Source organism: Lycium barbarum, chromosome 2 (assembly GCF_019175385.1).
Source record: "Lycium barbarum isolate Lr01 chromosome 2, ASM1917538v2, whole genome shotgun sequence".
NCBI classification, from domain to species: Eukaryota; Viridiplantae; Streptophyta; class Magnoliopsida; order Solanales; family Solanaceae; genus Lycium; species Lycium barbarum.
The window spans coordinates 129,396,129-129,421,430 of NC_083338.1; the positions used below are offsets into that span (position 1 = coordinate 129,396,129).

General features: G+C 37.6%; 1 protein-coding gene across 3 annotated transcripts; it reads left to right on the plus strand.

Moving 5' to 3' along the window:
* Positions 1-1,728: 1,728 nt before the first annotated feature.
* LOC132627205 (probable inactive ATP-dependent zinc metalloprotease FTSHI 4, chloroplastic) lies at positions 1,729-19,556 on the plus strand. Of its 3 annotated transcripts, none has more exons than XM_060342402.1 (17): positions 1,729-2,060; positions 3,117-3,372; positions 3,905-4,280; positions 7,724-7,982; positions 11,620-11,751; positions 12,709-12,783; positions 12,866-12,991; positions 13,096-13,205; positions 13,278-13,356; positions 13,443-13,580; positions 13,675-13,786; positions 14,882-15,045; positions 15,123-15,228; positions 15,377-15,453; positions 17,262-17,405; positions 17,486-17,649; positions 18,838-19,556. In XM_060342402.1, the coding sequence occupies exons 1-16, from the start codon at positions 1,824-1,826 to the stop codon at positions 17,627-17,629; spliced, it is 2,535 nt and encodes an 844-aa protein (XP_060198385.1). In that variant the 5' UTR covers positions 1,729-1,823; the 3' UTR covers positions 17,630-17,649; positions 18,838-19,556. The 3 variants fall into 3 exon arrangements, with proteins under 3 accessions (XP_060198385.1, XP_060198386.1, XP_060198387.1); XM_060342403.1 differs by having other exon boundaries at positions 18,939-19,556; XM_060342404.1 differs by having other exon boundaries at positions 18,943-19,556.
* The last annotated feature ends 5,746 nt before the right edge of the window (positions 19,557-25,302 follow it).

A 25,302-nucleotide genomic window follows, 5' to 3' on the forward strand; every position in this document is an offset into this window, starting at 1 on the left:
CAGGTTTACTATAATTTATTTTTCGATCGAAATAATTATGATTTGAGATGAATGGTACTATCATATATAAGCTCTTCGAGAGACATCAATTTGTTCACCATAATCATATATTATTTGGACACTGCTAGTGTCATGATACTTGTAAATAAATAATTAGCTCTTCTGGAGCCTTTGATCATTAATTTCTATTACCAAATATTTCTTAAATACTTCTGGTACCATTAAAGCAAATTTCGACACTACTGGTGTCACGAAATAAACATTGAATTCTAAACTTCAATATTTCAAACATCTCCTTCAGGGAGATTCATGATTAACTGAGTATTTTGTATCTAAGCTCAAACACATAATAATCAAATCCTTCATAAAGAAATATATTAATTGTTATTTCCTTCAAGGAAATCAATAACAACTAACCATAATGTATTAATGTGGTTATAGGAGAAAACATTCTACTCTACTTCCTTTTTCCTTAGAAATATGTTTCGACGTACGACAGGTACATGTAGCAATGTCTGAATTTCATACCACCAGAATATAACATCTACATTCCTTGTATTTTATCCCTCCTGGAGATAAGTTGTGGTATTTGTTCATTCACTTCGGGGAATGAAACCTGATTATTTAAATGTGCTTGAAATACGATGCTCATCAATAGCTCGTTATTTTGCTCAAACACAAGAAGACATTGCTTCAGAATATTTCTCAGATATTTTGGTAATTATTTCTGCTTCAGGAGTAAAGTTTCAGAGTTTTACTGCTTCGGGAGTAAAGTTTCAAGTTTTACCACTTCGGGAGTAAAGTTTAAAGGTTGACTAATTCAGGAGTAAATTTCTGAATTCTACTACTTCGGGAGTAGCTTTCAAAGTTGTACTATTTCAGGAGTAGAATTAAAAGCCTTACTACTTCAGGAGTAAAATACATAGGCTTACTACTTCTGGAGTAGAATTCAAAGTTTGCTACTCGTGGAGCAAAATTATGAGTTTAGTACTTCGAGAGAAAAGCATATAATATTCAGAATATTTCTTCTCAATTATTCTAGCTCTTCTGGAGATGAATCATGATATTTTCACAATCAAATGCACGTTTATATTTATAGGTGTTACGACATACTATCACATTCATTTCAGAGAATGGATCTGTACTTGCAACATTTATCAAAAGTTTTAATTCTTCAGGAATAAAACATAATTATCTGAACGTGCCTTAAGCATATCAAATCGTGATAGCTTACAGCCTCTTTTAAGATATTGCTACTTCAGGAGCAAATCGAGGCATACATATAATGTGGAGAATTTTTCTCTAACACATCTTCAACCATAAACACAATAAGCCCGTAAAATATTACCACTTCTGGTGTTCACGGATATAAACTCATTTAATCAATTCATATTTGCGAACTAACCTTCCAGTAGAATATTGGCATAAGGCCTTCAGCAACTTCGAGGCTTTCAAAGTATTTGCTCAAGATGGTTGAGACTCGTGCTGATAACGTGTTATAAAATAAAAACTATGAAGTAAATACACAGAAGAAATATGTAGAGAGAATATGTAGAGAGATATCAGATTATATTACTTCTGCTCTTTCAACATTGCATCTGTGCATCTTATTTATAAGAGCAACATACAAAGGAGATATTTTGGGATATTTGGGATATTTTGGGATATTTCCAAATTAATGGATATCCACTAGTTAGATATTTATAACAAGATTGAAATATGAAGTTGTCTTTTCCATTTGTACTCTAGGCGGAGCCAGAATAAATAGTAAAAGATAAGAGGAGAGTGGAAGAAGACGTATGAGCTAGCTAATCGAAGAAGACATGACATCCCACATTCATTTGCTAAAACCCTCTTCCAACCCTGCTAAAACCCTACCCACATACCATCAACACTCATCTCCATTCACCGCTTTCAATTTAAAGCTAAAACCTCGCACAAATTGCCTCTGTATTGGCTCCAAAAAAGCCCTCAATAATATCCAGGCTTGTAAAGCTACTTCCACTTCCACTTCCAACTCAGTTAATGATGAAAATGAGTCAGCTCAGCTACTTTTTGAGGTTACTTTTCTCTTCCACTCTTTCAATAATTGCAAGTGTCCCAATTTATCTGGCACACTTCAAATTTTGAGAGTCAAACTATTTAATTTTGATCGTGAAGTCCGGCATGGAATCTTTGAAATATAATTTACATATTTAGAAACTACGTTAAAAGACTTATAAGTCACAATACTTGACAAATTCAAAATATTTAAAAGATATATGAAAAAATTATTGTTAAAGAAAGACAGTGTTTGAATTTCGAAATCTGAAAGGTGCCACGTAAATTGGGATGGAGGGAGTATTACTTATAGCTGTCCGCTGCTAATGTACTGATTGGTATGCTAATTAAATGTACTAACTTGGGTTTTGAAGGTCAAAATTACGGGGAATTTGATAATCGAATGATTAACATTCCTAATATACTTGTTTTTTTTTTTTCCTGCCGAAACATAGTGCTTATAACAATTAGTTAGCTTAAGGCTCCCATAAGTGTGACAGAGATTGCATGAATTATTTCGTTGAAAGAATTTTTGATATAAAGTTGTTCACTTTTGGTTTCCGAGTACTATAGTCTGTTGTAGAATTTATCTGTTTTTTCGTAATCCCTTTACAATTAAGGGCTTGTTTGGTACGAGGGATAAGGGATAATTAATCCCGGGATTACATGTGGGATGAGTTTATCCCACGTTTGGTTGGGCTAAAAACCCGGGATAACTAATCTCGGGGTTGTAGTGTTATTCTTATACCACATTGAGGGTGGGATAATTAGTCCTGGGGTAACCTGTTCCCCAACCAAATGACCCCTTAAGTGTATTGGCTTTTCAATTCCTATTATAATTTCGAAAAAAGAAAAGTTCTTATTGCAATTTCGATTGTATATTGAACAATTTCAAGTATGATCATGATCCCTGAGATGACCATTGCGGGGATTTTTTTACATTATTCGGATTAAAAGTATATGGTAAAACAGTTATGACTTAACAATAATAACAAAAAAATAATTTTGACTTTTTACTTCAGGTTATATTCTGGAAATTGTTTTTAATGCTATGTTATTTTTTAATGGGATCTCAGAAACTGAAGGAGGCAGAGCGTGAACGCATAAATAATTTAGAGGAGTTTGAAAGAAAGGCAAATGTTCAATTAGAGAGGCAGCTTGTGCTGGCTTCGGAATGGAGTAGGAAATTGCTGGCCATGCAGGGAAAGTTGAAGGGGACAGAGTGGGATCCTGAAAATTCTCATAAGATAGACTATAGTGAATTTCAAAAGCTTCTGAATGCAAACAATGTGCAGTTTATGGAGTATTCAAACTACGGGCAGACGGTTTCAGGTTTACTATTCTCTATGATGTTTCTTATTCTCATTTTGTTATGATGCTTGATCAAGCATTGTACACCATGCTAAGCAATAGAAGGTCTTCATGTGATTGAGCATCATAACAAATTAAAAGAGTTTATTTCTAGGTAGCCGACAACTTTTTTGTCCAGTAAACATGGTAAAAATTGGGCAAGTGCTTGTGGTTAGAGCACCTCTTTTACGGTTGCACCTGCCAAGAAAATCGACAAATCTCCAACTTAACTATTGTGCATGCATTTGGGTAGCAGGTGTACAAATTAAAAGAGGATGATTCTAGGTATCAGTCCCTTCAGGGACATCCAATAAAATTCTAGGTACTGAAAGGCTTGGAAGTCATTGTTACTATCTATTGTTAATTTCTGTCAATATCTAACTAATAACCTTATCAACTTAGTTATCACTTATGAAGATGTTTTTTCACTTAGAATCATTTATGCAATATCAAATAGCTAATATCTTACAGCATTCCCAGTTTTGTTTATTTGGTTTTTCCGGTCTGTTTGTAGTAATTCTGCCATACTACAAGGATGGAAAAACAGAAGGTTCAGGAGGGGACTCTAAAAAGGAAATTGTCTTCAAGCGTCATATCGTTGACCGGATGCCAATAGATAGCTGGAATGATGTTTGGAGGAAGTTGCATCAACAGCTTGTAAATGTTGATGTGTATAATGTGAATAACATCCCTGCTGAAGTTTACTCTAGTGTCGCGACAGCAGTTGTGTGGTCTATGCGGCTGGCCCTTTCAGTTCTCTTATACATTTGGATTGATAATAAGATGAGACCAATTTATTCAAAACTAATACCCTGCGATTTGGGCAGCCCTCCCAAAAAGATAAGAGAGCCACTCAAGCAGAAGGCCCTTGGTTCATTAGGAAAGAGCCGGTAATTGAAAACTTTCGCTGCTTGTTTATATGCTTATTGGCTGTGAACTTCCTTTCAATTTTTGTATGTTGTAGGGAAATTGAATTTATACCTTTCCTCGCATTTTATCAAGTATTGTCTTTGTCTCCGTATCCAGACTTGAAATTCTGTATGTTTTGAATCAGATCGGTTTTACTGTGAGCATTGATAGGTAATGGTTGTCCTTTAGGACCAATTTCCCTGATACCTTTTGACTTGTCTATGGAAGTGAAAAAACCCGAAATGCGCCACGAATTCACATATATGCCTAGTGCCTGGAAATATAGTCATTGGAGCAAATATCAGATTCTTAGAACTCCAACAGCGGTCTTAAGACTTGCTTTGTGAATTCAGAATTGTGCTTTTTTGAGTCAATGGTGAAAATGTTAGTCTGTGCTATTAAGCTTCTAAGAGTTCCTTCTTATTTGTTGTTATTGTTGCTGTTCTGGTTTTTTGCTTTCTTGGGTGTTAAACTGTGTGCAATTCAACTAATAGAAGTGTTATACTGGTCATTTGCTTGCTGTGTTTGTTTCTGCATCTGTACACTTGTAGATTTGTGTATACTATATATATTAAGTTTCACGACCTAAATCTGGCACCTAGGCTGTAATCGCCACCCAACGCTTCTACCTCCTCTAGGAGAACTGGCTGATCTAATTATCAACCAACAATGCAGAAAAATGCTATAAATAATAATAGAATAGCCTTCTCATAATATGTAACAGAGAGGAAGTACAACCGTCAACTGTAAGCCCAAATACCCAAAAAATAAAAATAAAAAAATCAAGTCATGGGGCAATCTAAGAATCTGAGTACAATTGATACGAGACACAGCTTGTCATGAAATAAAAAGACCGAATTGAGAGTTCATGGTGCCTCCATGAACTGGTGGATGACCCACCTCAACTAGTAGGTCTCAAACGAAAAACTCAAAGGTGTGCTGCTGGTCGCCCTCAATTGTATCTCCACATGGCAGTAACTGGTGAGTCGAAATGATCCAGTAAGATCCTCAATCCACCTCGTCTTATCCATGGGACAAGTAAGCAATTGAATTACGGTGCATAAGCACAAAACAAATCATATTGCTGTAAAAAAGCTAGCTATGGGGCATTAGGTTTGTTAGCATTGTGGTTGGAGAAAAGGGACTAACACTTAATTCTTTTATAGTGTAGCAATTAGCAAGTGCCAATAAAAAGAGGAATTTCATAGATTCTACAGAGGTGGATGGGAAAATGCATGAGGGGAAGGTGGGGTAGAAGGAGCAATTGTAGGCTTCTATGAATGCCTTTTTAAGAGGAAGCAAATTGGAGACCAGACCAAAGATGGGAGGTGTAGAATTTGATCAAATACGGAAGAAAAAGAGGATGCGGTTAGAGAGGGAGATCAGTGAAAAGGTGCATAAGGCAGTGCGTTGTTGTGCGGGGGTGATAGAACTTATAGGCCAAATGGGTTCACTTTAGCTTTCTTCCAGCAGTGTTGGAATACAATTAAACGTGAGGTGATGGAAACTATTAAGGAGTTTTTAGAAGAGAGGGGAATTTGATTTTTTTTTTCGATGCATCGTTAACGTTCATCGTCATCTTTCCTAAATGGGATGGAGGAACGAGCATCATGGACTATAGACCTATTAATCTAGTCGTAAACATCTGCGAGATAATCTTCAAGGTGCTTTCCAATATACTAAAGAGTGTCTTGGACGTGATTGTATCTACTTCCCAAATGCTTTTGTGGAAGATAGACAAATTCTAGATAGTGGCAAATGAAGTGGTGAATTCCAGAAAAAAGCTGGGAGAGCCAGACATTTTGTGTAAATTGGACCTCATGATCATGTAAATTGGGAGTTTCTGAATTTTATTATGCTGAAGATGAGTTTTGGAGATTAAAGAGAGTGTAGTTTTCTACTGACTCATTTATATAAACTTTACCTTATCAAGAATGGTGCTTGGTACTTGTGAATAGCAACCCGTATGGCTTCTTTGGCAGTTTGAAAGGACAAAGACAAGGAAATCCATTATTACCCATGTTGTTCATTCTAGTTATGGAGGCAATTTAGTATGATGATGGATAGAGCTGTGGCGGGTGAGTGCTTGAGGTTTCATTGCAACAGTTTGGGGTCATAGCACTGTGAGGGTCTCACATTTATTTTCGCGGATGACACATTGGTTTTTGTGATGCTAACAGGTCTCAGCTGGAATATTAATGACAAATGTTATCATGGTTCTAGGTGGTGTCCTATGTTGCTCAGACTCTTCAAAAATATTAACGGGTGCTTGTCGGATCCTCCAAAAATTAGTGTATTCTTTAAGGATCCGACATGGGTGCGGCATCATGTTTGGAGAGACCGAGCAACATAGGTGGTGTCAAGACTCAAGATAAATATCAGAAATTGCGAGGTCATCCCAGTTGGCGAGGTGGAAAATATTGAGTCATTGCCTCATTGGCACATGTTTTGGAATGCAAAGTGGAGTCTCTACCCACTACCTATCTTGGTTTGCCTCTAGGAGCTTTTAGCAAGGATCATACAACTTGGAATCTAGTTCTTCAGGGGGTGGAGAAGAGACTTGCAGGTTGACAAAAAAGATATTTGTCCAAAGGGGGAAGGAAGTGCTCTTTAGGAGTACTTTATCCAGCGTCCTCACTTACTTTGTCTTTGTTTCATGCTCTAGCTAGTGTTACATGAAAGTTGGAAAGGTTGCAAAGGAACTTTCTTTGGGACTTGGCAGACAGGGCAAGAAAGTTTTATTTGGTGCAGTGGAAGACTGTCATGACCCCCAATCATTGGGGTGTACTTGGAGTTAAAGACCTTAAGGTCTTTAATAAGGCCTTATTAGGAAAATGATTATGGAGATTCGACATAGAGGAACATGCTTTATGGAGGGATGTGATTGCGGACAAATATGGGATTATGTGCAACAGTGCAAGGGCTCGGGTGAAGATGGTGACTATCTTTTTTTCATTGCTTGTCTGTCTTGAGATTATGGTGGGAAATTCTGACAAGGCTTGGAGTGCGATGGGTGATGCTGTAAAAGCAATGTTGTCCAGCTGGAACTGTGTCAGACGGAGGAAAAGGCATATGGCTTGGAATGTAGCTCCATTAGCACATAGTGGGTTGTGTGGAGAGAAAGAAATAGGAGAGCTTTTGAAGGGATGGAGACAAATTTAGTACAGTTGAGGAGTTACCTCTTATCATTAGCTCCCTGTAGGTATAGAATATTGGGTGGCTTTTATAGAAAATCATTTGTTTTTGTAGATTTTCTACTTTTTGGTATATCTCTTGTATACAGGCGTTTTGTTTTTGCCCAAAAATCAATAAATTTTTATTACAATGGATCTTATCACAACATATCTGTACTCTTACTTTGATTACAGGTTCATCCCTTAATGCAGTATTAAATTTTAATTTTCTTTTTACCATTTGCCATCAGTGCAAAATTCATTTCAGCAGAAGAAAAAACTGGTATAACTTTTGATGATTTTGCTGGCCAAGAATATATTAAGAGAGAACTGCAAGAGATTGTTCGAATACTGAGGAATGAAGATGAGTTTCAAGACAAAGGAATTTATTGCCCAAAAGGTGTGCTTCTCCATGGTCCTCCCGGAACTGGCAAAACACTTCTGGCAAAAGCTATAGCTGGAGAAGCGGGATTACCTTTTTTTGCTGCTAATGGTACTGATTTTGTTGAGGTGAGAAGTACTTGCAATTGCAACCTTCAAATACACTTAAAATGGATGAGGAAATTCTAACGGCTGCAAGATTCTGAAAGTTTCTTTAATTGATTTTTGTTTTGGGTAACAACATTGACTTACAGGGTTAAACACAGCATCTATGACTATATCTGCTATAGTGGACTCCAAAATGAAAGCTGCATTCCAGTCATGTTTGGCAAATCCATACTTTTAGTTACAAAAATTTCGATGGCACTTTCCTGATTTCGCTGCTGTATCCGAACAATTGCTTGTTAAAGATAGCAAGGTTTTTTTTACTTTCCATTTCAAAAAAGAAAAAGAAAAAGATAACAAGATGTTCATTAGCTTCTGTTTCTTGAACCTGTTTCATTTATTTCTGGTAAACACTTGCAAGTTTGTTCATTCGTTGTTTTTTAACCTATAAACCTGATTTCACTTTTCAATTTTGCTTTAGCTTATTGTCTGTCGGTCCTTTAAATCTGAAAGGAACATTATGGGATATCTTTTTAAATGCTATAATTTAACAATAACTCAATTGAATGTCATAAGTCATTCCTTCCTGCTAAATTTTTTGTAAACATTTACCTGCTTTCTGCGTTAATATTTGCTATGCTAGAAAGCTGGACTCTGGAGATCAACTATCATCACTAGTTCCCCAAAAAGCAAGGATATACTCTTATATGGCTTCTTGTAAATCATATAGATGATTCTTTGATAGCCAGTCCTGTATTGTGGTCTCCACAATACAGGACTGGCCAAAAAAAAGTCCTATATTGTGGTCTCCACAGGGCATGGTTCAATGTTAATGTCCACAAGCTCCTTAGAAAATAATAATCTCATGTGCGTCAACCTTGGTATGATCAGTTAGCAAAAGCAAAACATCTAATATGTGTGAACATTGTCTTTAATTTCTAAAAGTAAATCTCTAGGAAAATTTACCTAATGAGTAACGGCTAACCTACGTTTGGAGTGGAAGTATTTGTGCATCCAAACCAAGACCTTAAAGTTAATTTTTTTTTTTTTTGAGAATGGTAACAGTTAACTATATATCCACAGGTGTACTACATCAAAAAGAATGTAGTCCCCCTTTCAAAATATTACACCTTACAGCTTGAATCTCCTATCTATATTCTTCCTTACAAGTAATCTAAAACATCAAAAATATCTTCAGTTTGACCTAAAACTTCCTGTTTACACCAAAAATAGTATAGAGCTAAACAATTCATTTTAAACTTCTGTAGGTCACTTTGTTTGCCCTCAAAACATCTCTGATTTCTTTCTTTCCATAATGTCCACCAAATACATGCTGGGACAATCTTCCATCTCTCTTCCTGTCTTGCAGCATTGCCATCTCTGTTCCAGCAGCTAAGAACTCCTTTAATGCTCCCTGGTTTCACCCACCTGATCTTCCTCAGACTGATGAATATCTTCCATAATAACTGATCTATCCATTTGCAGTGTAAAAAAAGATGGTTGATTGTCTCTGCTTGTTCCCCGCTATTTACATAAATAGCATCTAGAGCACAACTGGAACCCCCTCTTGTTTAAATTCTCATGAGTCAACACTACTTCCTTTGCCAATAGCCAGGAAAAACAATTTACCTTGTAAGGTATTTTAGTTTTCCATATCATCTTCCATGGCCATCCTACCTCCTGGTTGTTTGATGTGTTCAGGTCTCTGGAAGCAGAATTTACAGTGAACAAACCTTTGTTGTCTATCTTCCAAACCATAGTATCTCTTTCTCCTGTTACATTATTGAATTGAGCAACTGTGGAGTGGAAGGCTGCTATTCTTTTCATTTCCCTGTCATTTAAATGTCTTCTGAGGTGTAAATTCCAACCTTGTCTTTTCCATAATTCAGCATCTGTAGCTTGTTGTTGAAGGCATAATGTGTATTGATCTGGATAGAGTTGCTTTAGAGGTACATGACCAATCCACTTGTCATCCCAGAAGGAAACTTTCAGGCCATTGCCAACTTTGAAACTGGAATGGCGAAGTGACTTGGGACATTTTCAACCCTGTTGAAAACCCTTTCACAACTAGTGAGGGACAAGTGCATTGTCTAACTCCCTCCCGCAGGTGTAACCCAGTTCTAGGGTTTACACATGGACTAAAGAATTATTTTGGTTACTATTATTTTTTGAAGTAAGAGAGAGAGAGGAGTCTCAGTAGGAGTGAGCATGAAGTAGAGGGAGACAAATGAGGCTCAACATGCTAACGAGTGCATCTGCTGCAATTCGAATGGCTTGATGGGTTGAGTTGAGAGAGATATATAAAAGCCTAGAATAGTTCCATGGACTGTATTGAGAGAGAGAGAGAGAGAAGCCCAGGGCAATAGAACATGAAGAGAGAAAGCAGCTGGCTCGATGGGCCTAAATTGATAGAGAGAGAGAGAGAGAGAGAGAGAGAGAGAGGCTCAGTGCTATAGAACATGAATATAGAAAGCGGTTGTAAAAACGGGTTCTCTCAGCTCTGATTTCATGATTAAAAAGTGGACCTTCTGCTTAAATCAGCCTCAAAATTTAGCTCATATGGTGTTGCCCCAAACTATATAAGGAGATGATGATGCATTCCCTCTACCAATTGGTTGTAATACCAATAGTTCTAGACTGAGTATGAGAGCTCAACCAAATATACTAGTTTACGATGATTATAGAATTCAACATGGTATCAAAGCAGGTAAGAAGTCCTGGATTCAAATATTACAGGCACTCGAAAAGTGAAAAATATTTTCTCGTATTTGCCCCACTGAAAAAAGAATCTGGCACAATGTGAGGAGGCGTGTTGGGACATAATATAATAGAGTAATCAAAAGTCTGATCTCTCTAATTTAAGATTGAAGATGATATGGTCACACAATTTACTTAGTTCGGGATTGTAAAGAGTAGGGGTTAAGGAGTGGAAGTAATGTGGAAGGGGAAAGAATATAAAGAGGAGGTGGTTAAAGTGGAGGAATTGGGTAGTCGATCTGTCGTCTTCTATTTTGAAGAGCTTATTTACTGTTGGGTACAAGTTCCTTGCTATCTGCAGGAGAGTGTTGCATTCTACTGTGTAATACACCTAGTCTCATTCATGTGGAAGTCTAAGCTTTGATGTTAATAAAAAGGGTAAAATTATTTATTTCAGAGCATTGAATTGCCTATTTCAAAGTGCACGCGGGTCAGAAAATTGTGATAGAATTTTCCACCTTCTTTATTTCCATTGCCACTATGTATAGGTAACAGTTCTCTTTGCTTCTCCTTCGTGGGGTGGAGTTCGGGTGTGCTCTGTTTGTCAGAATTCCTTGTTTGTCTGTCTGTAACAGAGGGACAGCATGTCCTCAAAGTAATGTACCGATTCTTTAAAAAATTAGGATCTCTTGCTCTCCCTATCAAACTGAGTTGATGACTTCAGGAAATATACTCTTAAGTCCTCTAACAGTCTAACCTTCAACAGTGCGTAACCGAAGATGGGGAAAAATAAGTGGGAGGACGTAGATTTAACAGAAGCATGTTTTTTAAGGCCCTTAGCCTAACCTTCTATACCTCCATAATATGTGGCTACTATCTATGCACTCACTCCAATATTTGATTGAGGAATTTCTCCTTTTATTTTGGCAGCATGTTTAGCTTCTAACCTTTCACATATATGCAGATGTTTGTTGGTGTGGCTGCTTCACGTGTGAAGGACCTTTTTGCCAGTGCCAGGTCATTTGCTCCTTCTATTATTTTCATTGACGAGATAGATGCAATTGGCAGCAAACGTGGTGGACCGGATATTGGTGGGGTATGATACACATATTTATTCTTTTTTTCTATCGCATATTAAAAAACTTTCACAAGGAAGGGGTAAGGTTGCGTACACGCTATCCTCCCCAGACTCCACTGGTGGGATTACACCGGGTATGTTTTTGTTGTTGTATATTAAAAAACTTATTCTCCCAGTAGTAATTTTTGGTTTTGAGGTATCACTCTTCGCTGGTAATTGCTGTATGAAATGCCGTTTAAGTTCAAATGAAACATGGATGCATGTATTCTTAACCCATTTGCATATGTTTCCATATCCTTCTTCTATCTCTGTTTGTACATCTTATTCTGTCTTTCGCAGCATACTTTCTTCTATCTCTGTTCGTACATGTTATTGTGTCTTCTACTTCGAAACCCATACAATCAACATACCAAAAGAGCAAGAAAGAGAGATTGAAGTGCCATTCATCCACTGTATCTTTTACCTCTTGATCAGTCATACCATTCATTCTGAACACTGAGTTTACATATCTGAATTGTCTACATTTAGGTAACAATCCTGTCTAATCTCATTTCAATGTCATTCTTGTTATGGGGAGCCAAAACTAGAATGCATATATTCTGTATTACTTCTAATACTAAAATCCTGGTTGAGCATGGGGCTTCCATAATGGAGGTCTCAGGTTCGAAAGCCCCTGCCTACGACAACAGGGGATTTTCCTTCTGGGTCGAGCTCGTCGCACAGGGCTTGCCTAGTGCGGGTTATCTCTCCTTTGTGGTTTGCGGGCTATTGCACAGGAGCGGGGTTTACCCTGTGCGCACCCAAAGGGTTGCGGCTGCTGGTTCCCTTGTCATAAAAAAAAAATCCTTTTTCTCTAGAGTGCTTCTCCATAGTAATGTTTCAGTTGGTTCCCTCACTAATTTTATTAATAAACATACATCTGGGCTGTATTGGAATAATTTTATACAGTAAGGGACATGTATTTTCTGTTTTTAGGGTGGTGCAGAGAGGGAACAAGGGCTTCTTCAGATACTGACAGAAATGGATGGATTTAAAGTGTCAACGTCACAGGTACATTATAGTTAAGATGACGGTTTCCCATAAAAAAGTAAGGAGAGCTTCTCAGGTTTACCGTTTATTGCTGGGTCATCAGGTCTTAGTTATTGGTGCAACCAATAGATTGGATATTCTTGATCCTGCCCTGTTACGAAAGGGTCGCTTTGACAAGATTATTAGGGTTGGTTTGCCCTCAAAAGATGGTAGATTGGCCATATTGAAGGTATGTGCTGCTGCTCACTGGAGATTGACATCTGTTTATCTTTTGAAGGTTGTAGGATTCCTTGTGTCAGTATGTTTCTTTTGATCCTCATTCAAATATCTCAGGTGCACGCTCGAAACAAATTTTTCCGGTCAGAAGAGGAAAAGGACACTTTATTGCAGGAAATTGCAGAGCAAACAGAAGATTTTACTGGAGCTGAACTTCAAAATATATTGTACATAATCCTCAGCTGTAATTCCTTTAGCTCCTGCATTTGGAGGGACTAGCTCACACCTTCTTCTGGCAGGAATGAAGCTGGAATTTTGACTGCGAGGAAAGACTTGGACTATATAGGACGAGATGAACTTCTTGAGGCATTGAAGAGGGTAGGTGCTAAAACTTGAGATATGCAACATCTGTTGTATGTTTCAATTATTACGTTATGTTCATGTTATATCATTTAATATTACAGCAAAAGGGCACATTTGAAACGGGTCAAGAAGATAGTACTGAGGTCCCTGAGGAGTTAACACTAAGACTAGCTTACAGAGAAGCTGCTGTTGCAGTTCTTGCATGTTACCTTCCAGATCCCTACCGACCATTCAGTGAGGTTATATTCATATAAATATCATATTAATCAATCTATGTATTTCTTAAATTTGTAACATGCTCACATTTCTGCCAATTTGGTTTTGGTATGACAGACGGATATCAAATCCATCCGTAGTCAGCCCAATATGCAATTCGTTGAGATTGGAGGCAGAGTGTTTAAAAGGAAAGCAGATTATGTGAACTCAATAGTCCGTGCCTGTGCTCGTAAGTTGGAAAATGAATAGTATTTCTGTTCAATATTCCGTTCTATAAACACTATAGTGAATCTGCCTTATGGATCCTATGTTTGAAATCTCTGTTTCTCCTCTTCACGGTTCCTATCTCCCACAATATATTTTACTATAAGACAGTTACATGACTTTCTTATGTTCTCAGCAGCTTCTGTCAACTTTATTACTTAGATAAGGAGAATATTAACAGGGGAATGTGCTAAGCATATTTTTGAGAATTGGAAAGGCCATAAAAGAATGATGGGTCTTTATGTTGAGGATGGGAGATGCCTAGATTGATGTAGCAGCTTTATAATTGGGAGTAAAAAGTGAGTGGAAAATTTATAGTATGTGTTCGGAGTAAATTTGATAGTCAGGATCCTTTCTGTACATGTCAAGTTGGGTGATTGCTTTACTGAATCTGGGTTTTAACTCCTGTTCGTTTTGCATCGTAAGAGTAATAGCCATCCCTGATAACCGCTCCACATAGTAATCTCCATCAATGTTAATCTTCAAGCGTATTAGCTGTGAGGTTGTCAAGAGCTAAGTTGCAGAACAAGCTTACTCATCAGAACCAAGGAGTTTGCTGGATTGGGTACGAAGGCCTTAATAATCGTCCTTCTATGTTGACTCCAGCAGCTCAGTCACTGAAAGATTTGACTGTAATTTTATATGGAACTCAAAATTGAAAGCTTTGAGATTCATAACTTCTTGGCTATGTTACTGCTGCTGTAAGGAATTTGAATTAAACCAAAGTGCAGAATATTTGGATATATTTGAAGTGGTTACAATCATGAAAATATTAGACTGGAGTTTAAACTGTACTTTTTCTCTTGTTCATTCCTGATCCCATTGAGTTTGGCACTGCTTTGAGAGAATATGCACAGTTAGATGATGTAGATTTAATACAACGGTATGAACATGATACCAAGGAAAACCCACAGAAATACCCCTTATATCAAAGATGTATAGACATTATGTGTTACAATATCAACCTGCTTAAAAGACCCCCGCTTTTTGTTTCTTTGTTTTTTTCCCCATTTTCTTGGTTTGATTCTTTATGTGGGAAACTGATAGATTGAGTATGTAGCCAGAGTAATTGAGGAAGAAATGTTTGGAGTCGACAATCTATGCTGGATCTCTGCAAAAGCAACTTTAGAAGCTTCCAGGCTAGCAGAATTTTTGATATTGCAGACAGGGTTGACTGCCTTTGGAAGGGCTTATTACAGATACCAGAGAGATCTCTTACCAAATGTCAGTATAGACTAGATCTTATAAATGCTAAATATATTAAATGTCTAATTTTGAATTCTAGTTTTTGTGTTTTGCAGCTCCCTGCTAAAATTGAAGCACTTAGAGATGAGTATATGCGATATGCAGTGGAGAAATGTTTATCTATTCTAAAGGAGAACCACGATGCTGTGGAGACAATTACAGGTAAAGTTATTTAACCTTGATTGTCTAGCCACTTTAAGTATTGTCTTCCCTGAATTTCCATCGATTCCATGACTGAGTTGTCTAAATTTTGGAACTGACATTGGCTACTTACTGTTGATTGGCTTATGCTTGTGTGTCTGTTGATCAGATGTGTTGCTTGAGAAAGGAGAGATCAAAGCCGATGAAATTTGGAGCATATACAAAAGCTCACCTAAAAGTCCTCAGGTGATTCTTTACTTCTCTTTCCAGTGTTTTTACTGATAATTGAGGAAGACTAATGCAGTTTTCTTAACATTTTGGAGTAGTACGGTTTGGTGGTGTTTGGAGTAGATTTGGCCTAGAGGCAAACTGCGGCTTGTATCCAAGCTCTTGGGATACATGTTGCATACTTAGAGATCTAGAGCACCTGCTCACTCAGAAAATGCAAATTTGCTTGCTGTCTGTGGCATACAGGCAACCGCTTCTTGCCTATTTTCCCCTCTCTGGATTGACTAGTCTGATTTAACCTTCACCGAACCACTTCACTAGAGTGGTTTTTGAGACAAAGCTGGTAATTCTGTTGAGCGAAGACAGAACTTAGGGGCTGAATCCCCTTTCTTGAGGGATTATCATTGGCAGCCTTGATCCTGCATCTAGAGGTTATCCTTCTCTCTGTATGCTTCTTAGTCTTATAGGATGGCTCACCATTCAAGTAAGTCACTTTACCCGGGTGCGCCCCTGGACTTGGGGCTCTTTTGATGCCTCTCTAACCCACAAAGGTAGTTATAAGGTCTGCGTACATCCTACCCTCCCCTAACCCAACTTGTGGGATTACACTGGGTATGTTGTTGCTGTTGCATAGTTTAGAGAACTGGCACACCTGTTCATTTGGAAAGTGCAATGTGGCACAGCACAATCTGACTTTGCCCTATTATTATTGATCGTAGCTATTTTCGTTTTGATTCACCATTCTGCTTGCTGTCAGCATCCTATATATTTTTCCGGGTAACTAGATCAATTGCCACAACCCTCTCCCCTTTCTTTGGGTAGCTTATTTATGGGCTTATTTCCTCACCTTTGCCAGTAGAATTAAATTGCAATTAATGCTAGGTGAGGATCTGCACAGTGACAGAAACGAAGAGGGGAGACTCAAAAGAGAGAGGGGGGGGGGGGGGGGGGGAGGGGATATAGTGATTCAGGGGAAGTAGGGCGATTAGTTGAAGGCCTGTAGGGTGCTGGTGAGGGGGAGTAGTGCATATGCTCTTACCTGAGGTTGCTTTTCCTTGTTCGGCCCCTTTCGATTCCCGTTTCCTTGAGGGCCATGAGGTCTCATGTTTAGTTCCCAGTAGAGACGAAAACACTAGGTGATTTTCTTCCCATCTATACAAACCTTGGTGGAAACAGAGTTATCTAGTATCTGTGATGTTGGGAAGTAGCAAGTACCCCCTAGAATTAGTCGAGGTGCGCACAAGCTGGTCCGAACACCACGGTTATCAAAAAAAGAAAAAATCCCATTTCCTTTATATAATTTACTGTTATCATGGTTCTTATCACTATTGTTGTTTCCTTTACTTTGGTCATCTGTATTATTTTGTTTTCAGTACTTTCTGTCTTCAATATCGTCGTCATAGTTTTTTTTTTTTTTGAACTCTTGCAATTTTTTTTCAAACCTATTTCTGAAAGCTGTTTTTTCTTGAGCGGGGGTCTATTGGAAATCTCCTACCTCACAAAAGTAGGGTAAGGTCTGCGTACACCCCACCCTCCCCAGACCCCACTTTTGGGACCACACTGGGTCTGTTGTTGTTGTTGTTGTACTATTATCACGGCTCTTGGTAGCTTTGGAAGCTCCACCTGGGTGCCCAATCCTATTATTGCACATATGCAAAAGATTTACTTGATGGAATATGGACTGGATTATTCAGGGGGCAAATGGCCAATGAACAAGCTACTATTATGGCCTGCAGTGGGTTACAGCTTGTTCTTACAATGTACTCTTTTGCCTGCATGTTGTAGCGTAATAGTGTTTATGTTTTGAAGTTTCTTTCATTTCTCAGCCTACTGTGAGTCCCATCGATGAATATGGAGCCCTTATATATGCTGGACGGTGGGGAGTCCATGGAGTTTCACTTCCAGGGAGGGTGACGTTTGCACCTGGGAATGTTGGATTTGCAACTTTTGGTGCACCAAGACCTATGGAGGTAAGCATGATGGATGCTCTATTTATTGATCTTTATGATGAACGCTCTCTGTCTTGATGTCATTTCATGCTTTTATGCAGACCCAGATAATTAGTGATGAAACATGGAAGCTAGTAGATGGCATTTGGGATAAAAGGGTCGAGGAAATGAAAGCTGCTGTATCACTAGAAATTGAAGAAGACAAGGAGAAGCCAAAACTTCTGATGGCCAGTCATTTCCTATAGCATCCAAATAGCAGATACAGGTTTTGCCACTAGTCTCTGAGCGGCATATATTGTGCAGCTATGGCTTTATTTCGTCTGCTTTAATTCCATGAGGATGCGGCATTATTTGCTGATTGCCTGAGTTTGAAGGTCAGACCGGGTTGGCTGGTAAAGCTTGCATTATGCTTGGCCCCAAATTTTTTCAAAAATAAATGAGCATTTGGACCGGAAAGGGGGTGGGTGTTAGGTGTAGAGCCTGACCTGTTCATTAAAAGCAAAGATCAACATGAAAAAGGCGGACTGTCACCTTATCAGAAGCCAAGAGTGGACATCCCCACTCCTTTACAGTTCTTAAACTTGACTATAGTATATTAAGTGCATGCCTAGTAAACTTTTTTCTGAGAAAAGGTAAGTGGTATGCTGACTGTTGAACTTGTAATGGCCTAAAAATATTGTAGGGAGGACTCCACCCATTGACATCATGAAGCTGTATACAATTCACAGAAGGAACATTTTACAAAGCTTAACTTTTTTCCAACTCCCTTTTATCTTGCTTTGCTTCCTAAAAAGTGTCAATTTCTTTCCCTTCTAGATTTCCCAGTATGCAGCCGAAATTGATACCATGAATTCTTAGATTTATGATCTAAAATCCTCTTTTGGTCAAAGAGCCTGTTTGGATTGGCTTATAAGTTGGTCAAACCAGCTTATAAGCCATTTTTTAAACTTATTTGAGTGTTCAGTAAAATAGAAAGCAGCTTAAATTAAGTTCAAAAGTGCTTAAAATAAGCCAAAACTAAGAAGTTGCTCAACCCCAACTTATTTTTTTGGGTTTAAAAGCTATTTTGGTTTGACCAACAACTTTACCCTTTTATCTCTTATATTTTCTGTTAATTCCAATACTACCGTTACTTCTAAAAACTATTTAAGCACTTTTATCCAAACACGTAACTGCTTATTTATAAAATAACTTTCAGCACTTAAAAAGTACTTTAAGCACTTATGCTTAAAAAGCCACTTTTTTTCAGCTAATCCAAACGGGCTCAAAATCCTCCCAACTAGAAATTTGTAAATGTGTCAAACAAGAACCACTTCTAAAACATAAGCCCAAGAAATGCAGCGAAATGGGAAAAGACAAAAACAAAAAAAACCGACTTTGACTAGTAGCTCGGTGAACTTAGGAAGTCACAATATGACCGACACGTTTCTCAATAAATAACTTAAAATTTCAGGTTTTCTTCATAATGATGCAAAGTCAAAAGTGCGGCAAGCAAGTTGGATGGAGGGGGTATTTATCAATGTTCCTCGTTCTGATTGACAAAATTGGTTGCAGGCAGGCTGCGGCACTCTTCGATCCTTGTTTGTTCTAGATGTGAGCAGCCAAGCATTCACGTCTCGAAGAAGTGTCTTGACATCTGTAGCATATCCATCACTTTTGAGATCAGAGCTAGTCTCCGGCTATGCTATGCATATTTTCATGAGAGGTTTGGATGGTGATAAATTGTTTCGACGAGGCTAGCCTTAAACGTTAGCCACTTATGGAGTGCTTTGGAGAAGCACCGAGCTGAAAATTAACATCCCCAGTAGCACAACGAAGAGGAGCTCAAGAGTGGTGAAGAAATTGTTCTAAATGATGGGATGCAAGGTGCCCTTTTAGTCCAATCAGTCGATCAACTCACCTGGATCCCAAACTGGTTATGAAGGTGCCTTTTAGTTAAATTTTGTATATTATTCCAACACCAACTCCAAGCTCCTTTCCTGTCCCTTAAGCCCCATCCGAAATTTTGTAATAGCTGGAGATTCAACTTCCTCTGCTTCGAAATAGTGTTGCGGAGATTATAGTGGTGATACCATTATCGTAATCAATTCTAGGTCAGTGGCAGTTTGCTATATACTGAACTGATATTCATTGCTTTTTATCATCAGTTAGGACGATTAAATTCGATAGTTACTACTGTTATCTATCACGCCATGTGAGAAGGGGAAAACCAAAAGAAAAGTGCAGCTTCATCTGCATCACTAGATAGTCTAAAGACTTAAAATGCAAAGAATTTTCATCACTCTATTTGTTGTATGCTTCCTAGTTCCTATATGCGTTTTCTTGAACCCAATTGTCTAATTTATCTTGATGCTTGTTTTTTGATAATATAAGATGAACATTATTATATATGATCTCATGCAAGGGGCATATATCGACCAACGATCATTTCCAGATGAGGGTCTAATCATCCATCTCTAGTGAAAAGAGAAACTTTTAAATCCTCCTGCTTCAGGGGAAAATGTATAAAAATCTATCATTCTCATGTAGTAGCTCATATTTCTGATTTATATATCTAGAAAGTAAGACCAAAACCTTAGCAGGAACATAGGTTTTTTTATCACGCTTTGTTCGTAGTTACATTATTCATCCAAGCCGCTAAGAGAATATTTTGTCGCATGGTTTAGTCAAATTTGACGAGTCCTCTATTGAGTTTGGACAAACATGCAAATTCGATGAACTATCACCGGTAAAAAGAAACACATATTAGAAATATTGTCTGGGCTGAAATGCCTTTATAGCTATCGACACCCTATGAATTCCTATGACAAAAAAGGGACCAGAACAGAGGCGGAGCAAGGATTTCAGGTTAATGAGTCCTAGGTTTTAATCTTTTTAAGTAACTGGGTGGGATATTAATAATCGTTGCATATCAATGATATTTTAAGACAAATATAAAGTTTGAACTAAAGCTATTGATTTCGATCGAATCCGTAGCTGACACTTTAGCTCCGTTCCTGGACCAGCATGCTCTACTCTTCAACAAGAATGTGAGTCCTATTTACATACCTCGTCAACAATGCGGTTGGGTTGGACTAGTACAAATACAGTTCCTTGTACTAGCTCAATATTTGGGTGTTTACTAGTCGAATTTTAGTAGGTCGAAAATTCTGCAAAACACTATATTTACACCCCTCTGGTATAAAAGAAATGTACTAAAATAACACACCATAATAGAGACAATTGTAGTCTTAAGGAAAGATATTTATTGTAACTCGTCTTGAAAGTTGAAACCATTGTTCCTTGAAGAATTTCTGCAGCAACACTCGTCAAGTTTGAGCGGATTCAACCAAAAGGTCATCTGACCAGGTTACAGAACTGACAAACATCTAAGTCTTTTGTGCTATCCGTTGAAGGAAATAATGTAACACCTCGGGTCCTCAGACTAAGGTACGACTTGTATTAAGAAAGTAAAACGAAATTTAGAAGGTTTCACGTTTTTGCGAAAGTGGTTGAGTGGCCTACTTCGGGCAACTGTAACCCTTTGATTAGTTGGGTATGTGGAGAAGTGCCCTAACTGAAAGTTGTAGTACATGGAATTACCTCACCATCCATATAAATATCAGGCCAAATGGAGATCGGAGAAAGGAGTTATGAGCATCACAAAAATGCTCAGAGCAGCAGGCCGTGCGCGTTGACCACGCGTCAATGTAACACTCCGTAAATTCAGAAGAGGTGTGGATATGTTAAATGAGTATTAATGTGGCATTTTAGACATGTGAAGTACTATCGGGATTAGTTTGGGTGGAAATTGTTGTTTTGGAATCAAGACGAATAGTGAGGTGCTTAAGATTCAATAGAATCGGCTAAGTTTACGGAAGGTCTGCCTTCCAGCCCGATTTTGTGGAAATCTGTTGAGAATTTGAGAAAACTCAAAACATGAAATTTATCCCTTTGAAATACCTTTCAAACGGTATATTGTGGAGCCCAAGCAGAGCTCATGCCCATTTTACTGAAGGTAGTGCTGCGACACCCTAGCGTCACAAAGGTAGCGCGAGCAGAAGCAATTTCTGACCAAAACTTTGCCTTGTGTGGCACCCCTGCTACGCAAGGGTGGCACGAGTGTTGTATTTTTCCAGGTTACATATTTTACTATATATTTAAGGTTGGGGCTTATGTCCCCAACTTCCTCAAACACGAAAAATGACCTAGAAGGAGATAGAACTCGTCCCAAGCCTCAAGAACAATTCAAGGTGAGTATTAGTGATGAGTCTAAGTTGATTTCAATTCCCCAATACCTTACATGATTAAACTCTTCAAACCCATAGATAATCAATTGATACTTGGTTTTGGACGAAAGAACCCTAGAACTCGAATTCAAGAGGATTGAAATTCAAAAAGGTAATACTTCTACTCTCTAATCACTTATAGTTGTAAATTGATGAGTTATTGGGAGAATAGTAAATGAGTTTGATAGAGAGTATCATATGAACTATGATAGGGTTTTGGATTGTTGAGTTGAGATTGTTGTAATCATATGGGTGACAGAGAATGATGTTAACTGCACCTAATTGAGATAGTAGAATCACCTAGAAGTAATAAAATGAGAATTGGGTGAAGGAAACACCATTAATGAAGGTTGTGGAGCTTTATACCCACCAAGTGTTTGATAAAATGCTTAAATGACTAAAGCATGAATATTAGTGCTAATATAGAATTCCTTTGACTTGTATTGCTATAGGTTAACGTTGGAAAGGTTGACGAACGTCGTATTACGCTCAGAAAGCAGAAAATTAAGGTATGTGAGGCTAACTCTCTACGTTTGGGAATGTTAATGATTCTCCCTACGCCACGTTCTTTTACAACGTTACAAATTGCCTCAGAAATATAGTTAAGCTTAGTTCCTTGAATAGTTACAGAACTTCTATTCTCTAATTTCATAATTCATTCATGACTTTCATTCTGGAGGTTGTGAGCTCAGTACATAATCAATATAGACTTGTGTTTGATACCTATGAGTCTCAGTCTAGAATACTGAGTGAATCATTACCAGTATGTCAGTGTTCTATCTTTCAGCATGATTCTCAGTTCTTTTATATAAATTGTCTCATGATGAACACCTGTGTTATTGGGCCTAAGGCCGCAGTTATGTATACATATATTGGGCCTGAGGCAGCAACTTGTGCTTATATATATTGGGCCTGAGGCCACAGATTATTTACTCAGATAAACAGATGATTAAGATACAGAACAGGGAGTACTCATAACTCTACTTCCCTTGCTATTTCAGTTTACAGTTTCAGTTCCAATTTGTATTACCTGTTATCATTATTGGGCCGTCCCTTTTCCGGAGCATCCCATTTACAGTTCTTTCTTTCAGTTGCTTTACATAGCAGTGTAATTCCATTGTACTGACGTCCCTTTTATTTGTCCGGGAGCCTACATTTCACGATGCAGGGACAGATTTATAGGGCAACACATCTGTACGCTAGGATCTCTCTAGTATCAGCGGATTGGTGAGCCCCAGTCTTCCGAGGACTTATCATTTATTTTCAGTCATTACAGTATTTACATCATTACAAACAGTCAGATATGCTGGGGGCCTTGTCCCAGCAACAGTTAGTTACAGTATTTCATAGAGGCTTCATAGACTATGCCAGCAGTCAATCATATGTTTTAGCATGCTTTTTGTATTAGCCTTGTTAGCTACTTTCAGATTTTTAGACTTATTCAGTTTCCACATTGGATTTATATCAGTCAGACTTTCAGTATATCAGCATGTGTTTAGTTGATTTTCCGCATTCAGTTATGTTTTGATATCACATGTTGATTCAGCCAGCCTGTTGGTTCGCTCGGTCACATACAGTCAGGCACCGGGTGCCGTGTTATGTCCAGGCCTAGGTTCGGGGTGTGACAAATAAAAATACTCAATTGAATAATATAAGCACAAATAAAAGACTCAACAATGGCTATATAGAAGAAATTATCAAACTAGAGAATGTAGGAGAATGTGGGAGGTTTTAGGTAATAACTCAAAACTCTTGAATCTCACTACAATGAAAATGTGTCACGGAGCACCTCTATTTATAATACTAGAAAACCAAAATTGACTAGGACTGGAAAAACCTATTCCAATATAGATTTGATAAATAGATTCTAACTAGACAGGAATTAAATAAACTAAATCCTAAACAATTTAGATTTCCTACTCTTGATTTATTTCCTACATAGCCTCCCTTAAACCACGATATTCAAACTTGACCATGCCTAGCATATTATTCAACTTTATGAACAACTCCTGTTTCAGTGGCTTTGTGAAAACATCATCAACTTGTTCTTCAGTCTTGCAATAATCAACAACTATCTCCTTATCTTGAAGCAAATCACAAATGAAGTGATATTTAATGTCAATGTGTTGGCTGCGGCCATGAAAAACTAGATTCTTTGTTAACTCAATCGCAGACTCGCTATCACAAAATATTTTTGTAGGACTATCTTGCTTGTGTGGAAGAAATACAAGCATCTTTCTCAACCATAATGCTTGTGTAGCACTACTTGTTGAAGTCATGGACTCTACTTTCAGCCGTTGACAAAGCAACAATTTGTTGCTTTTTTGAAGACAGAGAAAATACACCAACCCCAAATAAAATGTATATCCAGAAGTACTTTTTTTTTTGTGTGCATCATATCACCAGCTAGGGTTGTTCACAGTTCGATTTAACTCGGTTTTTGGTTAAAACCAAACCAAACTAATTAAGTCGATTTTTTTTAATATTCAAACCAAACCAAACCAAACCATTATAGTATAAATTCTATCGGTTTCGGTTTTTTCGGTTTTATTGGTTTGGTTCGGTTCAGTTCGGTTTTTGCGGTTTTTTCGGATTTTAAGAATGTATTAATACAAAGAACCTTTGAATTAGATGGTAACTAAATAAGGCTTTGATGTGATTCATTCAAATCTAAGAATCTTCTTAATTATTTCATTAACTTTATTTAGGTATAGGCCTATGGCTATGGGTATAGGAATTACATAAACGCAACATCTACTTTTCATGATTCTAGTTATCTCCCTACATATAGCCTTTTGATATTACGCAATCTTCCGGAATTTTTGTTAGCTAGACTCATCCTGTTTATGAAGCATTGAGAAGAAAACACAGAAGTTAAAACGGAAAATGATAAACAGAAAGGCAAAGTCATCTACCAGATCTTTTTAAATTCCAATTGCCATTTTCTTCCCTTTAATTTGTTACGAATAAAGTGCTAGTTTATTAGTAGTAATTCAGATGGCATGTAAAAGAGGGAACTGTAAAACTGGATAAGGGCAAAATTTTATTTTACCTTTAGCAAATTTTTATTTTATTTTACCTTAAACTTAAATGGGCTACACTTTTCTTTCTAATTATTTGAATTTATATTGGACTTGGTCTGAGCCAAAATTTTGGAGAAGATATATATATATATATAATATTTTAAATATGTATGTATCTATCGGTTTGGTTCAGTTTTGGTTCGAGTTTTTTTTGGTTTAACATCAAACAAAACCAAATGTTATCGGTTTTTTAAAATTTAAAACCAAATCAAGTCAAACAAAGCCGGTTTTCGGTTTATTAAGTCGGTTTGACTCGGTTTACTGGTTCGGATCGGTTTTTCGGTCTCATTTGAACACCCTTATCACCAGCCCAATCACTGTATGTAAATCCAACAAGACTACCATCATTAGTCTTTGAATAAAATATGCCATCAGAGTGCGTACCTTGAAATCCATAAGTAATGTCATGTCTTGTAGAAGTCAAGCACCTTAGACTCCCTACCAATTTTCTAAAATATGTAGCATCAACAATATCACCAGTTTCATTTTTAGTTTTAGTCAACTTCAAATTTTCTTCAACAGGGGTCTATTTTGCCTTGACTTTGTCCTTATTTTTTTGGTAATTAA